We start from the raw sequence: 15,843 nt of genomic DNA, 5'->3' as shown, positions 1-15,843 counted from the left end.
GGAGACCCGGCTGAATTGCATCCGTATTGCCAGGAAAGGTAAGTCCCCTTGGGTTCAGTCCTTCAGTAGCGGGTTTCTTACTTGCTGGGCTCTGGGGAGGTGGACCCTGGGTCCCCAGGCCTGTGGGAGCAGAGGAGGGTGGTCCGGCAGGCTTGGGGGTCAGGAAACATTTCCCTTTCTTGCTCCCTATGTGCCCCACCTCAAGGGCTCCTTCTTCCAGACTGGGCAGTGGGGACAAACTCTCATCCTGCCATGGTCACAGAAGGGGCCTTGGCAGGGGCTTGGAGGAGGGTGAGCCATTATGGTCGGGCCACGGGGGTGGTGGGTACTGGACACTGAGGTCTGTATCTGTCCCCTTTCCTGTGGTGGGGAGAAGTGAGGATAGCATGGACCCTGTGGTGTAGGGATTGTCCCTGCTGCCAGATGGGGAATGTGGTTGGTTCCCCATCCTGAGATGCCCTAACCATGCCCTGGGTACATAATTCTCTCCCCTCATTGCCTCCCAGGAGGGCAGAAGGGTGGGGTCTGAAGGCCCCACACATCCTCCAGCTCCCGTCCACTGAAGGATGGGGAGGATTTGAGGAAGCAGAGAGGTGAAGGGAGCTCTCCCTGATAGGGGCACAGGGCACGTAAAGCCTCTGACACGGGAATGCGGAAGGTGTGAGGGATGATGAGGAGATGGGTTTGATTGAAAGGCGGGACACGTGCTGAGGATGAGGGGCAGATGTCTTTGTGCACCTGTTGGTGCAGCCGGGTTTATTCCTTGGGGCTTAAGGTGGTCCTGATCTCCCCTCTGATCCTTTGTTCTGCTTTGTTCTTCCTAGCTGCCTGCAAGGAAAGCAAACAGCCCCTGGAGGTGTCCCAGAGGTCGGAGGAGATGGGGCTCATCCTGGGCATCTGTGCAGGGGGACTTGCCGTCCTCATCCTCCTCCTGGGGGCCATTATTATTATCATCCGAAAGGGGTGAGTGAGGCCGGTGCCCTGGCCCACCCGAGGCTTCTCTCCGTCAGAGGCCTGGTGAGCAGAGCAGAGGCTGGGGGCTGGTCAGGCAGTCGCTTGGCGGGTGTGTGGAGGGCTGCCAGCCTGGGCATCAGGCCTGTGGATGGACCCAGGCCGGGTGGGGGGAAGCCCGAGACTCTGCAACAAATGGAGCTGCCCTAGAGTGGCTTGGCTGGAGCCCAGTTCTGGCTGGTGCCAGGTGCCACTGTCCAGGCAAGGGCACTCACTGCCGGCTGCCAAGGAGCCGTGCTGGGCGTGGGCACCGCCCTCCCGTGCCTGCTGGGCTGTTCTGATGGGGATGGTGTGGAGGTAACCTGACTTCGAATCCTCAGCCCCCCGAAGGTCTTTTGCTCTCTTGTCTGCCCTAACCACGGGGTTGTGGTGTTGATCCTGAGGTGGGGGCAGGGCTCACTCCACTTCAAAGCAAGGACCCTCTGCTCTTCGCAGGCCCCACCTTCTCTTGGGCTCAGCTTTCCCTGGGCTCTGTTACTGTTGATCCCTGAGGAGTCCTCCTGGGCCCATGACTCAGAGGAGACCTCCTTCCTGCCCGTGCCATCTCCTGGGCCTCAAAGGTCCAGTCCTTGTGTTTGTGAGGGATGCATTTTCCCAGTGCATTTTGCAGTAGGCAGAGTGAATCCCAGCATATCTTAGAATCCAGAATTTACAATTTTGGAGTTTTAGAAATCCAGGATTTGAGATTCTGAGAATGTCAGAATTTAGAATTATAGAGGCTCAGAGCCCAGAAACTGAGAGCTGCCACGTAGCTCAAGGACATCTAGTCTAGTGGTTTCCCAGTCTTTCAAAAGCAGCAGAACCCATCTTCAAAACACCAAATAAACCTCTCCTGGGAGCTCAGTACATGGAGCAGCTGAAGGCTGAGCCTCGGGTTGGAGCTGAGTGGGGACTTCTGAGACCCCTTTGCTCTCCCTCCCCACCCCACCGCATTCCCCACCAGGCAGCCCCAGGACACTGTGGTCCAAGCCCCTTAATTGAGGGATGGAGATGCTGAGGCCCAGAAGGGGTCATGGGCCTGCCCAAAGTCACCCAGGGAGCCAGAGGCAGAGCCTGCTCCACCCTCTCCCCGCCTGGGTTCTGGCTTCTGTAGCCCTTGCTGCTGCCAGGCTGGGCACACATGGGTGTGTTGGCTCTGGGTCTCTGGGATGCCAGGAGCAGATAAGCAGGATCCAGGGAGATGAGGGAGAACTGGCCAGGGCCCCCTTGCCTGAGGCCTGGCAACGATAGGAGAAAAACTCTCCTAGAGAGTCTGGGGGTGGGGCATGCCACCGGTGGGGTGGCGTGGGGATGTCCACTCCAGAGTGCTGGGCTCTGATTTTTCCCTTCCCGTAGTCCCTGTACAGATTCCTGAGACAAAATATTTTAAACTATCATTTAATGAATATTACTCTGTGCCAGGTGTTCTGTACACATCAGGCATTAGAACAGGAGTTATTGAGCACCTACTGTGTATGAAGCACTGTTCTGGGACTCAGAATACATCAGAGAATTTTTCCTTCTTGGATCCTGACCACGAAGCAGGTCTAAGTCTCTTTTCACAGGTCAGGAAACTATCATTAAGCGACTTGCCCATGTCACTTGGCTAAGTGGCAGGTCCTGACTGAACCCAGGCCTGACTGCAAAGCCCATCCTCCTCACGGCTGGGCACGTGAAGGGCCTCACCACAACTGGCACACAGTAGGTTCCTGTAAGTGGCAAGGCCCTGGGGGCTGTGTAGTGGTGCAGATAGAGAGGGCTGTAAGGGAGGGGTCAGATCTTGGGAGTTGCAAGTGGTATTTGAGGCTCTAGAAATTTACCCTCAAGGGAAGATTGGCAAAGTAGGGGATGTTACCCACCCCTGCAAAGAGAGCGCCAGGCCCAGGAGAGGATGGGTCAGAGATGCTGCCAGAGCCTCACTAGGAAACCCTCCACTTTATGCAGCTGCTACTGGAAGCCTCTAGGATCCACCCCCCCAACCCCCCCGCCCCTCCTTAGGTCCTCTAAAAGCCATTCGGTCCCATTCTGTAGCACCTCGCTGCATCCCCCGAATCCTGCCTGGCCTTCAGGGTGCACTGTGCTCCTGAGGGCTCCCCTAGTCTGCATTGTGGGGTGCCATGGGACAGAGCAGCTCTGGCAGGGATGGGGGTGTTCAGATCAACCTGGGGTACAGATGTTATGGACAGATTAGGAGGTTGCAGAGGGAGGGCAGCTCCCAGTTAGCCCCTGTGCACCCTGGTCCGCCCTGCGGACAGTGAGGCTGGATGCACCTGCCCTGGGGAACTCCGGGGTGCCCCTGGCCGGTTGGATCCCTTGGTTCCGCTTCCAGAGACCCTCCCCACTTCCCTTTGCAGCCCTCCCCACCCCGGCCCCCGCAACCCCGGCACTTCATTCACATGCTTGCAGCGCTTTGCTCAGTATTTCTCTTCCCTGCTGGACTGAGAGCTGCATGGGGATGGAGGAAGTTCTGTCTTGTTGGCTGTGTGTCCCCAGGGTCTGGCCCAGGGGACTTGGGTCCTCCTGAACCGCCCCCACCAACCCAGCAGGAGGAGGGGGCAGGGAAGGGCTGAGTGCGTGCTTGCCGTGGGGGGATTATTATTAACCTCACTTGTTTAGAGGAGGAAATGGAAGCTCATAAAGGTGGAGTTCTTTTATTTATTTTTCCTCATTTATTGATTACTCAATTCAATAAAATATCTAGGGAATATAATGTGCTGGGCACTGTCCTGGGCCCTGGGGATCCAGTGGTGGGCAAAAGCATCCAAGATGCTGTCCTCTTGTCCTTTGTGGTTATAATTGGGGGGGGGCTGGCATTAAACTAGAAAAAGCACAAATGCGTAATTACAAATTGTGAAAAGACCAGGGTGTCGGGGTCGGGGGCAGAGAGAGGGTAAAGGGGGACATAATGTAGTTGGTGACTGTGGGGGATCCTTAGGGAAGGCTCTTTTAAAGTCATGATATTTCAGCTGAGACCAGAAGAATGCCACTCCTTCAGCACCCCCCCCCCCCGGGGCTCCTGGGACCGGCCCGGGGCCAGATGACAGAGGGCCTTGTAGGCCATAGGACAGAGTGTGGGTTTTATTCTAGACTCCCCAGGAATCCAGTGAGGGGTTTTAGGCAAGGGAAGAGGGGCAGGATCTGGGTTTATTGTTTACAAAATAGCTTGTCTGTAACAAGAGGCGGAACCAGGATTGACCCAGGTCTGCCTAATTTCCAAACTCACACCCAGCCCACATGACATGCTGCTCTCCTCCACCCACCCCACCCTCTGTGACCAGCTCAGGGCCCTGGACGGCGCCCTGTGTCCCTGGGGTGGGTGACATGCTGTGTGACCTCGAGCCAATCTCCTGCCCTGGCTGGGCCTCAGTCTTCCCCTCCCCTCTCCTCCCTTCCCTCCCCTCTGATGGGTGACGTGGGGCGGGTGAGTGGAGGACCCTGGAGTGGGCCTGGATGGGGCCGCAGGGGGAGCTGGCTCTGGGGGCAGGGTCCTGGGCCTGCTCTGGACTCTCGCTGACCCCCAAGAGCCCCAGGCAGACCGTGACTCTCCGGGACCGGCTTCCCCACCTGGGAGCTGGGAATCAGACCTGCCCCCGCTCCTCGCTGCTGGTGCTGGCGGTCAGGTCAGGGCTCTTGACCCCCCTGTGCTCTGGGTGCCCGTGAGGGGGTGACCCGGCTCCTTTCATGGACCCCACACCCAGGGGCGGTCTGGGTGGGTGACGAGGCCGCAGTGTCCCCTGCCCCGGCCACTCGTTCCCTCCCAGGCACAGGTGCGTGCAGAGGGCTGTCCCGTCAGGGGCAGAGGGGCCTGCAGGGGCGGGCGGCCCGGGGACCGCAGTGGGGACTGTCTGCAGGGGAGAGTGCGGCAGTTCCCTTGAGTGTGTGAGTGGGGGTGTCCGTGTGTGTGAGCGCAGGCGTCTGCGTGTGAGCGTGTGTTTGTGAACGTACCTGTGTGTGTCAGTGCGTGTGTTTGAATACATGTGTACGAGTGTCTGCATGTGTGTCAATATCTGTGTTTGTAAGTGCATGAGTGTGTCATTGTGTTTCTATGTATGAGCGTGTGTATCCAGATGAGTGTGTCTGCATATGTGAGCGTGCAGTGCATTTCTCTTTGTGAACGCATGTGTGTATGACTGTGTGTGAAAGCTCTGCTTCCCTCCAGGCCCTTTCCCCACCTCCTTCTCACTCCAGCAGTGGGCTTGGGGAAGGTTCTGGAAGGGACCTTGGGTCCTCGTCCTCAGAAACTGAGCCCGGCCAGCCCTTGGGTCAAGGAAGGCCCTTCTGACCTGTTGGTCCCCGGCCAACCCCGTCCCCAGCACGGAAAGCACCAGGCCCCTCCCTGCTGGGGGTGCTGCCCTGGGCCCGGCCTGGGGAAGGACCGTGGCCCACCTGTGCTGTTCTCTTTGCACGCTGCCAGGAGAGACCACTATGCCTACTCCTACTACCCGTAAGTAGCGCACCTGCCTCAGAGCCCCGCCCCTCCTGGGGAGCCCCTGCCCCCACCCCGGCCTGGCCTGGCGTCAGCCCCTCCTCCACGGCCACCCTGTCTCTGAGCTTCCTTCCTCTGCTCTGTCTCTCCTCTCCCTGTCGTCCTCCTGCGTGGAGGTCAGGAGCGCTGGCTTTGTGGTCAGAGTCTCAGGTTCAGACCTGGCTCTGCTGAGCCACCCCAGGCAAGTCACTCGACCTCCCTGAGCCTCTGTGTCCTCTCGCCCCCGAGGTAGCCCCTTCTGTCTTGAGCCACTCCCGCTGGGTGGGACCTCCTGACGTCAGACCGCAGTCCGAGTCCAGGAAGGTCCTCACCCGGGTCCCGCTCTGAGTCCACAGCTCTGTGCGTGTGTGTGGGGGGCAGACACATGGCAGCTCTCCGCACGTTGCACGCGGCTCCCAGGTTGCCACCAGCCCTTCTCCAGCTGGTGACCCCAGCTCCTGAGACCCACCATTTCCTGGGTACCTCCCCTGGGCTCAGTTCTTCACACAGAATTCGCACAACCCTGAGAAGAGTCACTGTGATCTCCCCATTTTACTGATGAGGAAACTGAGGCTCAGGGAGGTTAAGGGACTCCTCAGAGGTCATAGGACGGGCAGAGCTGGGGTTACAACCCAGGCCCCGTTGGACTTCACGGTCTGTCCGTGCTGCTCTGTTTCCTGCCTCTGTGATCGCTGACCCTGCAAGCCTTCCAGAACATTCCCCTTACCAGTGCTTGTCCCCTCCTTGCACAGCCGGCTGAGGTGGCCCCGGGCCAGCCCAGAGGATGGTGGTCTCTCACCTCCTCCCTGGACCCTCTTCTTGCATCGAAGTCACCCACCGTCACACTGGCTTTTCCAGCAACCACACCCCCGTCAACTCACGTGGAGCCTCCAGCTCGGCTTTTCCAGGAGCTGCTGACGAGGCAGCTCGCCCTCCCTCTCTACTTTGCAGCTAATTTTGAACCTAAATGCAGAACTTTTCCAAGTGTCCATGTTACGTGGCATCTGCTTGATCTCATCCTGAGATCGGCTGGAGGCCTCAGTGCGAGGTGTCCCTACTGGCTGTGTCTGTGGATCTGGTTGGTTGGTGTTTCAGGTTCTTCCAAGTGGACCAGGAGGCCTGGGTGGGAACAGAGCCCCGGGGTACACCACTGCAGACCTTCTAGGCCAGTATCCGCTCGCGATGGGTCCTCCTTGGGCACCGTTGTTCAGCCAGCTTGACGGGCTGTCCTCTGTCTGTCTTCCCTGTGGTTGCTGGTGCCTGGCCTGTCCCTCCCTCCCTCTGTCTCCTTCCCCCTCTCTCTCTCTCTCTCCTTGTCATTGTCCCTTTTCTCTCCTCCTCCTCTGTCAGTCCTCTTGCCCCTCCTCCCTCCTCACCTCCCTTCCTCCTCCACCTTCTCTCTTATGTTGATGGTCAGGGTCACAGCCACAGAGGCTTCTTCTCACCTGCCCCCAAAGGGGTCTTTGGCTCTGCCCTGGGCCACAGTAAGGGTGATGCCCAGAGCCCGCGGGTGGGGCTGGGAGCAGGGGGCCTGGGCCTGCTGAGCCATCTCTTGTCCAGACTGGGAAGGCCGCACCCACCGCAGTACACAGCAGCACTGGTCCCCAGCCTGGACACAGAGCCATCTCAGCACAGGAAGGACGTCGAGGTCCCGGCAGGAGGGGCATCCAGAGGTCATCCTGTCCCCCTTGGGCCCCAGGCGGCTCTTGAGCCAGGGGGCGCTGAGTGGAGTTTGCCTGTTTGTCTGGGGGATCCCTGCACTGGCCTCTTCCTCTCCATGGATGACCAGTGTCCCTGAGCCCGCATGACCCGGAAGTCCTCTCTCAGGTCTGCCCCACACCCTGCATGCTGTAGGGCCTCGAGGTGAACGGCTGTCTCATCTCGAGCCTTCCCTGTGATTGGGCCCTGGCTCTTCTCCAGTCTCAGCGCAGGTCCCAGGTCCTTTCCCTTTGCTCGTTGCTCAGCCCCTCGGTCTTGGAGCTGCGGCCCTTGCCTCCCCACCCTGTTCTCCCTCCCACTTTCCTCCGAGTTCCCTGGGGTCCCAAACTGCCATCCTCATCTGTAAAGCTGGGCTGCAGGCCTGGGCTGTGTGTGGCCCCTGCCCAGGGGCTCTCCAGAAGCTCTGCCCTCTCGGGAGGGACCGGGGCCTCTCGCCTTCTCTCTGCTGCTTCCGGTGGCTGGATGGACTGGTGGGCAGTGACGGGAATAGGGACCCTGCGTGGGTTTCTTTACAAGTCTAGTGTGGCCTGTGGTGCAACCATCCTGGGGGTTCTGGGGGGTAAGAAGTCATGGTTGGAGTCATTCTGTGCCCAGTGAAAACTTATGAGACTGATGGAGTACTAGCCAGACTCTTTGCCATGAAGGAGTGTAGTCCAGCCCCACTGCAGGAGGAAGAGTTCCCAGGGCAGCTGCATGGTGAGGACGGAGGAAGAAAGGTTACCTATGGGGCTTGCTGGGGCTGGAGCTGGGGCAGGCATCTCCTTTCTTTGGGGTGCAGTGACTGTCTGCTGTGACACCAAAATAGTCACTCAGAGTGACTTTCCTCTCCTTTCCTGAGCCCTTGGGGCCAGTGAGAGTTAGGAGGCAGATCCCAGCCCGAGGCTACTGCTGTTCCATACCTTGCTGTCAGCAAAGGTCCCCAGGACAGGGACCCTGCCCAGTCCCTGTTGGGGGAGGCAGCAGCTCACTGGGTCTGGTGGGCGAAGAATGGAAGCAGAGCCCCCTCAGCATCCAGAGATGCTTCTAGACTGGCTCCTGGCCTCAAGGTCCCCTGACTGCCAGGCCTCCCCATCCACCTCTGGCTGCTGTCCTGCCCAGCTGAGCACCCATGTCTCCCATCAACCCTCCTCTGCAGGAAGCCAGTGAACATGACCAAGGCCACGGTCAACTACCGCCAGGAGAAGACCCACATGATGAGTGCCGTGGACCGGAGCTTCACGGACCAGAGCACCTTGCAGGAGGATGAGCGGCTGGGCCTCTCCTTCATGGACGGCCATGGCTACAGCCCCCGGGGTGAGTGCCCGGCCCTTCCTCATGGCCCCCAGGCACTCCTCCCCCAGACTTCTGAGCCAACAGCCCAGAGCCCCACATCAGATGATTCTGTAACACCCCGAACCAACAGTACTAAGCATCCTGCTGGGTACCAGCACCAGCCCTGGGAATACAGAGAAGGCACAGGTATTATGTTTGTACTGGAGGAGCTTTAGGAAAATTGAGGACTTAGACACAGATTCATCTAAGAGGAGTGCGAGTTCACAGGTTAATTGTGGGAAGGGTTCTGGGGACTCAGAGGAGGGAGCGCTGCTGTGGGATCCGAGCAGTCTCTTTCCTGCTGTGTGAGAGGAAGTGCTCGGGAGTCAGACCTTGGTTTGCATCTCAGATCCCCTTAGGTGCATGACCTGGGGCAAGTGGCTTAATCTCTCTGGATGTCTGCTTCCTCATGTATAAAATGAGGATAAAGATCATCTCTGCTGGTAGGGCTGCTGGAAGACTAAATAAGAGAATGTGTGTACATCATTTAGTGCTGTACCTGGCCTGCAGGGAGAGTATAGTGAGTCAGCTGTATGCTAGGAGCTTGTCATAAATTGCTTCATCACACATCTTTTTATTCTACTTAGTGCTGATTTGTACAAAAAATAACATTTATGAAAATCATAAAGTCATAATAATACACCAAACACCGGTGAACCCCGCTGGTGAATTTGAACGTCATCTGGGTGCCCCTTCCATATCCCCTACCTCCCTCTTACATGTAAATATTCCCCTGCAATTTATGTTTATAACTTTCTTGCCTTTTGGGGAGTAATTTTACCATATGTGCATGTGTCCCCAAACAGTGCATTATATAATTTTGCTCATTTTCGAGCTTGATAGAAATGAAATTGCTCTCTATTTTTCAACACAACACCATGTTTCCAATATTTACCCAGGTGGATGTTTTGCTGTAGTTCATTTATTTTCTCTGATGTATAGCTTTCCACTGTATGAATATATCACAATTTATTTCTTCATTCTGACATCCACGGCATTTGATTTGTTCCTAGTTTTCTTGTTATTACAAACGAGGCTGCTGTGAACATTCTTAAATGAATCTCCAGATGCACCTGCACAGCAGATTCTAGACGTAGAACTGCTGGGTTATAAAGTATGTGCTTGTTCTGCTTTATAAGACAGTGTCAAATTGTTTTCCAAAGTGTCTTTGCCTGTGTTCACTCCTAGCAGCAGGGTGTAAGTTTCCATTGCTCCACATCAAGATCAAAATTTGCCAGGCTTCTTCACTTTTGTCAAACTAGTTTGTATAAGATGGTAATTCTCTATGGTCTTAATTTACATTTCTCTGATTACTAGTGAGGTTGGATATATTTGCAAATCATCATTGGCCATTCAGGTTTCTTCTTCCATAAAATGCCTGTTCATGTCTTTTACCTAATTTTCTGTTCGGTTTTCTGTTGCTCTTTTAGTGGTTTTTAGGAGTTCTTTATATATTTGGGATGAGACTCATTTGTCCCTTATGAATTGCAAATATCTTCTCCCAATTTGTGTCTCATCTTTGCAGGTTATTTATAGTATCTTTGGATGAACAGATTTTTATTTCAATTCAGTCAAGTTCATCAATCTTTTCCTTTTTGATTTCTATTTTTTGTGCTTGCTTAAAGAATTCTTCCTTATGCAAGGTCAGAAGATATCTTTTTCTTTTTTCTAAAACTTTTAATATTTTGCATTTCACATTTAAATCTTTATCCATCTGTAGTTGATTTTTGTATGTGATATGAATTAAGGATTTTATTTTTTCTATAGGGAAAACCAACTGTCCCAGCATCAGGTATTATAGTTCATAGTTTCACCACTGATTTGCAGTGCCACCCTTATCATATATCACATTCCCATACATATATGGATTGTGTTTTGGCTCCCTATTCTCTTTCATCCACCTGTTTGGTGATTCCTGTACCAATAGCAAACGAGCTATCTAGGTCTTGATTTTTGACACATCAAGCCCTCCCAACTTAGTTCTTCATCAGGGGTGTCTTGGCTATATTTGCACTCATTCTCTTTCTTACAGATTTTAGAATCATCTTTTCAAGTTCCGTGGAAAACTTTGTTGGATGAATTTGCTTTGAATCTTTGGATCAATTTTCATTTTGTAAAACTGAAACTCTGTATCCATTAAACGCCCCTTTCCCTACCTTCTCAGCCCCTGGCAACTGCCATTCTACTTTCTGTCTCTGACTTTGATTTCTCTATCTCATATTAAGTGGAATCATACGGTACTTGTGTTTAGGGACTGGCTTATTTCCATTAGCATAATGTACTCAAGGTTCATCCATGTTGTAGCATCTTTCAGAATTGCCTTTGTTTTCTTAAGTGTTTTTTAAAATTGCTTTTTAAGAAAATTTTTTGGCCACACCACACAGCATGTGGGATCTTTAGTCCCCCAACCAGGGATCGAATCCGTATCCCCTGCAGTGGAAGCACAGAGTCCTAACCACTGGACCGCCAGGGAATTCCCAGAATTGCCTTTCTTTTTAAGGCTGAATAATATTTCATTGTATGTATACACATACTTTTCTTATCCATTTGTCTGTTGATGGACACTTGGGTTGCTTCCATGTTTTAGCTCTTGTGATTAATGCTACTATGAACATGGGTGTGTACAAATATCTCTTTGGGGCCCTGCTTTCAATACTTTTGGGTATATATACAGAAATGGAATTGCTGGATCATATAGTAGTTCTATTTTTAATTTTTCGAGTAACTGCCATACTGTTTTCCACAGTGGATGCACCATTTTACATTCCCACCAATAGTGCACAAGGGTTCCAGTTTTCCCCACATCCTTGCCAACACTTGTTTTCTGTTCAAGACAGTTTTTTTTATAGCAGCCATCGTAATGGATGTGAGATGGTATCTCATAGTTCTGATTTGCATTTCCGTAATGCTGAATGATGTGATGTTGGGCATCTTTTCATGTGTTTATTGGCCATTTGTGTATTTTATCTGGAGAATTTTTGAATTGGGTTGTTTGTCCTTTTGTTGTTGAGTTTTAGGAGTTCTGTATATATTCTGGATATTAATCCTTATCAGATGAACGATTTACAAATATTTTATCTCATAGTGTGGGTTGCCATTTTACTCTGCAGATAGTGTCTTTTGATGAACAAATGTTTACATTTTGATGTAGTCTATTTTGTCTTTTTCTTTCTTTTGTTGCTTATGCCTTTGGTGTCATAGCCCAGAAATCCTTGCCAAATCTGACGTCATGAAACTTTTGCCCTATGTTTTCTTCTAAGAGTTTTATAGTTTTGGGTCTTACATTTAGGTCTTTAGTCTTTTTTGAGTTAATTTTTGTGTATGGTGTTAGATAAGGGTCCAACTTCATTCTTCTGCATATGGATGTCCAGTTTTCCCAGCATAAATGGTATTGATATATTTTTTGAATATCATATTTCTAAGTATTGGTCATATAGAGAAATGCAGTTGATTTTTATATGTATAGATGTTGATCTTATATCCATACACCTTGATAAACTTTCTTTTTTTTATTGAAGTATAGTTGGCTTAGTTTCAGGTATATAATATAGTGATTTGATATTTTTATAGATTATATACCATACAAAGTTATTGCAATATTATTGACTATATTCCCTGTGCTGTATATTATATCCCTGTGACTACTTTATTTTATCACTGGTAGTTTGTACCTCTTAATCCTCTTCATCTGTTTTGCCCATCCTCCCACCCCTCTCCCCTCGGGCAACCACTAATTTGTTCTCCATATCTGTGAGTCTATTTCTGTTTTGTTATATTTGTCTATTTGTTTGGCTTTTTAGATTCTATACATAAGTGAAAACATACAATATTTGTCTTTCTCTGTCTGATTTATTTCACTAAGCATAATACCCTCCAGGTCCATCCATGTTGTCACAAATGGCAAGATTTCATTCTTTTTTTATGGCTGAGTAATATTCCATTGTGTGTGTGTGTGTGTGTGTGTGTGTGTGTGTGTGTGTGTGTATATATATACACACACCACATCTTCTTTATCTATTCATCTGTCATTGGACACTTAGGTTGCTTCCATATCTTGGCTATTATAAATAGTGCTTCAAAGAACATTGAGGTGCATATCTCTTTTTGAGCTAGTGTTTTCATTTTCTTTGGGTAAATATTCAGAAGTGGAATTGTTGGGTCATATGGTAGTTCTATTTTAAAGTTTTTGCAGAACCTCTGCACTGTTTTCTATAGTGACTACACCAATTTACATTCCTACCAACAGTGCAGGAGGCTTTCCTTTTCTCCACATCCTCACCAACATTTGTTATTTCTTGCCTTTTTGAGGATGGCCATTCTGATGGGTGTGAGATGATATCTCACTGTGGTTTTAATTTGCATTTCCCTGATGATTAGTGATGTTGAACATCTTTTCATGTGCCTGTTGGCCATCTGCATGTCTTCTTTGGAAAAATGCCTAAGTCTTTAAGGCATTTTGAGTTTATTTTTAAATGTGGTATGAGAAAATGGTCTAGTTTCATTATTTTACTTGTAGTTGTCCAGTTTTCCCCGTACCACTTGTTGAAGAGACTGTCTTTGCCCCATTGTATATTCTTGCCTCTTTGTCATAGATTAATAGACCATATGTATGTAGGTTTATTTCTGGACTCTCTATTCTGTTCCATTGATCCATATGTCTGCTTTTGTGCCAGTACCATACTGTTTTGATTTCTGTAGCTTTGTAGTATAGTTTGAAGTCAGGGTGCTTGATACCTCCAGCTTTGTTCTTCTTTCTCAAGATTGCTTTGGCTATTCAGGGTCTAAACTTTTTGATTAATTCTAATTTGTCTGTAGAATCATTCAGATTTCCTGAGTACAAAGGATCTGTGAATATTGACAGTTCTGTTTCTTATTTCTCATTTCTTATCCTTTTTTTCCTTATCGTTCTGCATGGCACTGGCTGGAACCTTAAATGGAAGTGGTTATAGCAGAAATCATTGTCTTGTTTTCCTGATTTTAAAAGAAATGCTTCTAACAGTAAAACACTGAGAATGAAGTTTGCCATAGGTTTTTGGAAGAAATGTCTTATCAGATTAACAAAATTCCTTTCAGTTTTTAGTTTGCTAAGAGATTTTATTTTAAATGGGCATTAAACTTAGCAAATGCTTTTTTTCTGGATTTACTATGATGCCATATTTTTTTCCTTTAGTTTGTTAGTGAGGTGAGTGACATTTTTAGATGTTCTAATGTTAAAATAACCTTCAATTCCTGGGGTAAATTCAACTTGGGCATCATGCATAATTTTTTTTAATGAATTATTGGATTCAGTATAATTATAATATTGTTCAAGATTCTAAAGTTGTATTCCCGAGTGGGATTGGCCTATAATTTTTCTTTTTTTATACTGTCTTTGTCTGGTTTCTGGTATCAAGATTCTGTTTGTCTTATAAAATGCATTGAGGTCTCTTCTCTTTTTTCCTTATCATGGGAGATTGGAGTAATTGGCTCCTTGAAAGTTTGGTGGAATTCACCTGTGAAACAATCTTGTTTTTTTTTTTTTTTTTTTTGTTTTTGTTTTTGTTTTCTTTATGGAAACATTTTAAACTTTTAATTCAATCTATTTAAAGGAGTAAAGGACTATTCAAGCTTTCTGTTTTTTTCAAGACACTTTTAGGAAGTTATATTTGTCTAGGAATATGTCCATTTCATTTATGTTTTCAAATTCATTGACATGCATTTATGCATCACGTTCTCTTTGTGACCTCCCTCATTAAATTTACACACACAGTAGTAGCTGTTATCAAATCTTCATCTTACAAATGAGGAAACAGAGACCCAGAGGGGAGAATCACTTGTCCAGATCAAGCAGAAGGTGGTAGAGTCAGGATTTAAATTCAGGTCTTTCTGAATTGCAAATTGCTGTTTCTGCTGTATCATGCTGGGCCTAGAGGACGGGGTAGGATTTGGACCAGCAGAGATGGGAAGGAAAAGGCAAATGTGCATGAAGAACAGCATGTGTAAATGCATGGAGGTGGGCACAGAGGACGACATGGAGAGGTTTGCTTGGGCTGAAAACTCAAGTGGGTGCTGGGGAGAGTGGGAGGTGAAGGTGGTGTGGGCACATGCCTTGCTGCTGAGTCTTATGGAGAGATGCAGTGAGGCAGGAAACATGGGTTCTGCTCCCAAGGAACTCACTGACTAGTTGGGGAGATGAGATTGACCCAGGGAAGTCCACACCAGGCTAATTGCCAGGGGGTAGTGGGGACAATTAGTGCTGCCATAGTCTTGAGAAGATACACCTTTGGGCAGGGGAGGTCAGGGTTTCGGCTGAGATGGATAAGATTTGACTGATGGTGAGGAGGGCGGGGGCACTGAAGGCAGGATGCAGGACACGGGGAAGGTGTGACGGCTGGGAAGCTCAGGGTGTATTCAGGAGACTGGAGCTCAGTCTCAAGGCTTCTCTCTCTTTCTTTATGCCCCATGCTGGTCTAGCCGCCTCTTCCTTCTTTTCTTTCCAAACAGTGGAGGCCAGAGTTTTGTGGTTTAGAACAGAAAGCCGTGTTGATTTTGATGTATCCTCAATATGGAAGTTTTAAATAGAGACTTCGCATGCTGAGTAAATGTTGAGCTGGGATGTTCCCAAGATGTTGGAATGTGCCCCCGTCGACTCTGATCTTGCCTATGAAAACCCTCAAACCCTCTGGGCCCTTGTCCATCTGGAGCTCTTGACCTGTGTGGGAGCCAGTGGGTTCCGGCCAAATGGTTCGTCAAATAAGTGCCCCTTATTTGACACCACAAATGCCCCTTTATCAGGGAGAGGAAAACAGAGAAAGACAACAGGATCCCAGAGTCAGTTGGGCCTGTGTTTGAATCCTGGTGCTTCCACTTAAGGATCAGGTAACTTAACCCTTCTGAGCCTCAGTTTCCTTGTTTAATAGGGGGGATAACAATAGCACTACATCATAGGGATATTCTAAGGATTGAATGACTTAAGAATCATGCTAGACATATGAAAGCACTCAGTATGTTAGATATTGTTAGCTATTATTACAGACTGTGTTTCTTTAAAGTTATTTGCTAATTGCAGATAGTGAAGGAAAAATATAATGTGCTGCTAGATTGTATAACTGGTGGCCTGTCTTCATCTGAGGGTGGATGGGAATCGGGGAAAGTGCCCATCTTTGAGGAAGGTCTGAGGATCTCCATTTTCAAATGAGGAAACTGAGGTCCAGAGAGGTCAAGTGGCTTGAGTCAGAATTCAAATTCAGGCTTCTCCGACTCCACACCCAGTGTTCTTTCCTCTGGGCCTCAGCCCTCCCAGCAAAACATCAGCTGTCCAGTGGTTACTCCTCAAAATTGTCCGCCAATCATAATGGAGCTGGGGAGAGCCCGGGAGA

The 15,843-nt window shown here is 49.7% G+C and overlaps 1 protein-coding gene across 1 annotated transcript in view; it reads left to right on the top strand.

Moving 5' to 3' along the window:
* Positions 1-6: 6 nt before the first annotated feature.
* PTPRU (protein tyrosine phosphatase receptor type U) overlaps positions 7-15,843 on the top strand; it is a 40,125-nt gene continuing 24,288 nt past the window's right edge. Inside the window, exons 1-3 of the mRNA XM_028487084.2 lie at positions 7-38; positions 825-963; positions 8,310-8,467. Of these exons, the coding sequence (XP_028342885.1) occupies positions 878-963; positions 8,310-8,467 (244 nt within the window). The 5' untranslated portion in view covers positions 7-38; positions 825-877. The remainder of the gene's footprint in view (positions 39-824; positions 964-8,309; positions 8,468-15,843) is intronic.

The sequence above is a fragment of the Physeter macrocephalus genome, chromosome 3 (assembly GCF_002837175.3).
Source record: "Physeter macrocephalus isolate SW-GA chromosome 3, ASM283717v5, whole genome shotgun sequence".
Classification (NCBI taxonomy): Eukaryota; Metazoa; Chordata; class Mammalia; order Artiodactyla; family Physeteridae; genus Physeter; species Physeter macrocephalus.
This window is presented reverse-complemented; position numbering and strand designations above follow the sequence as displayed.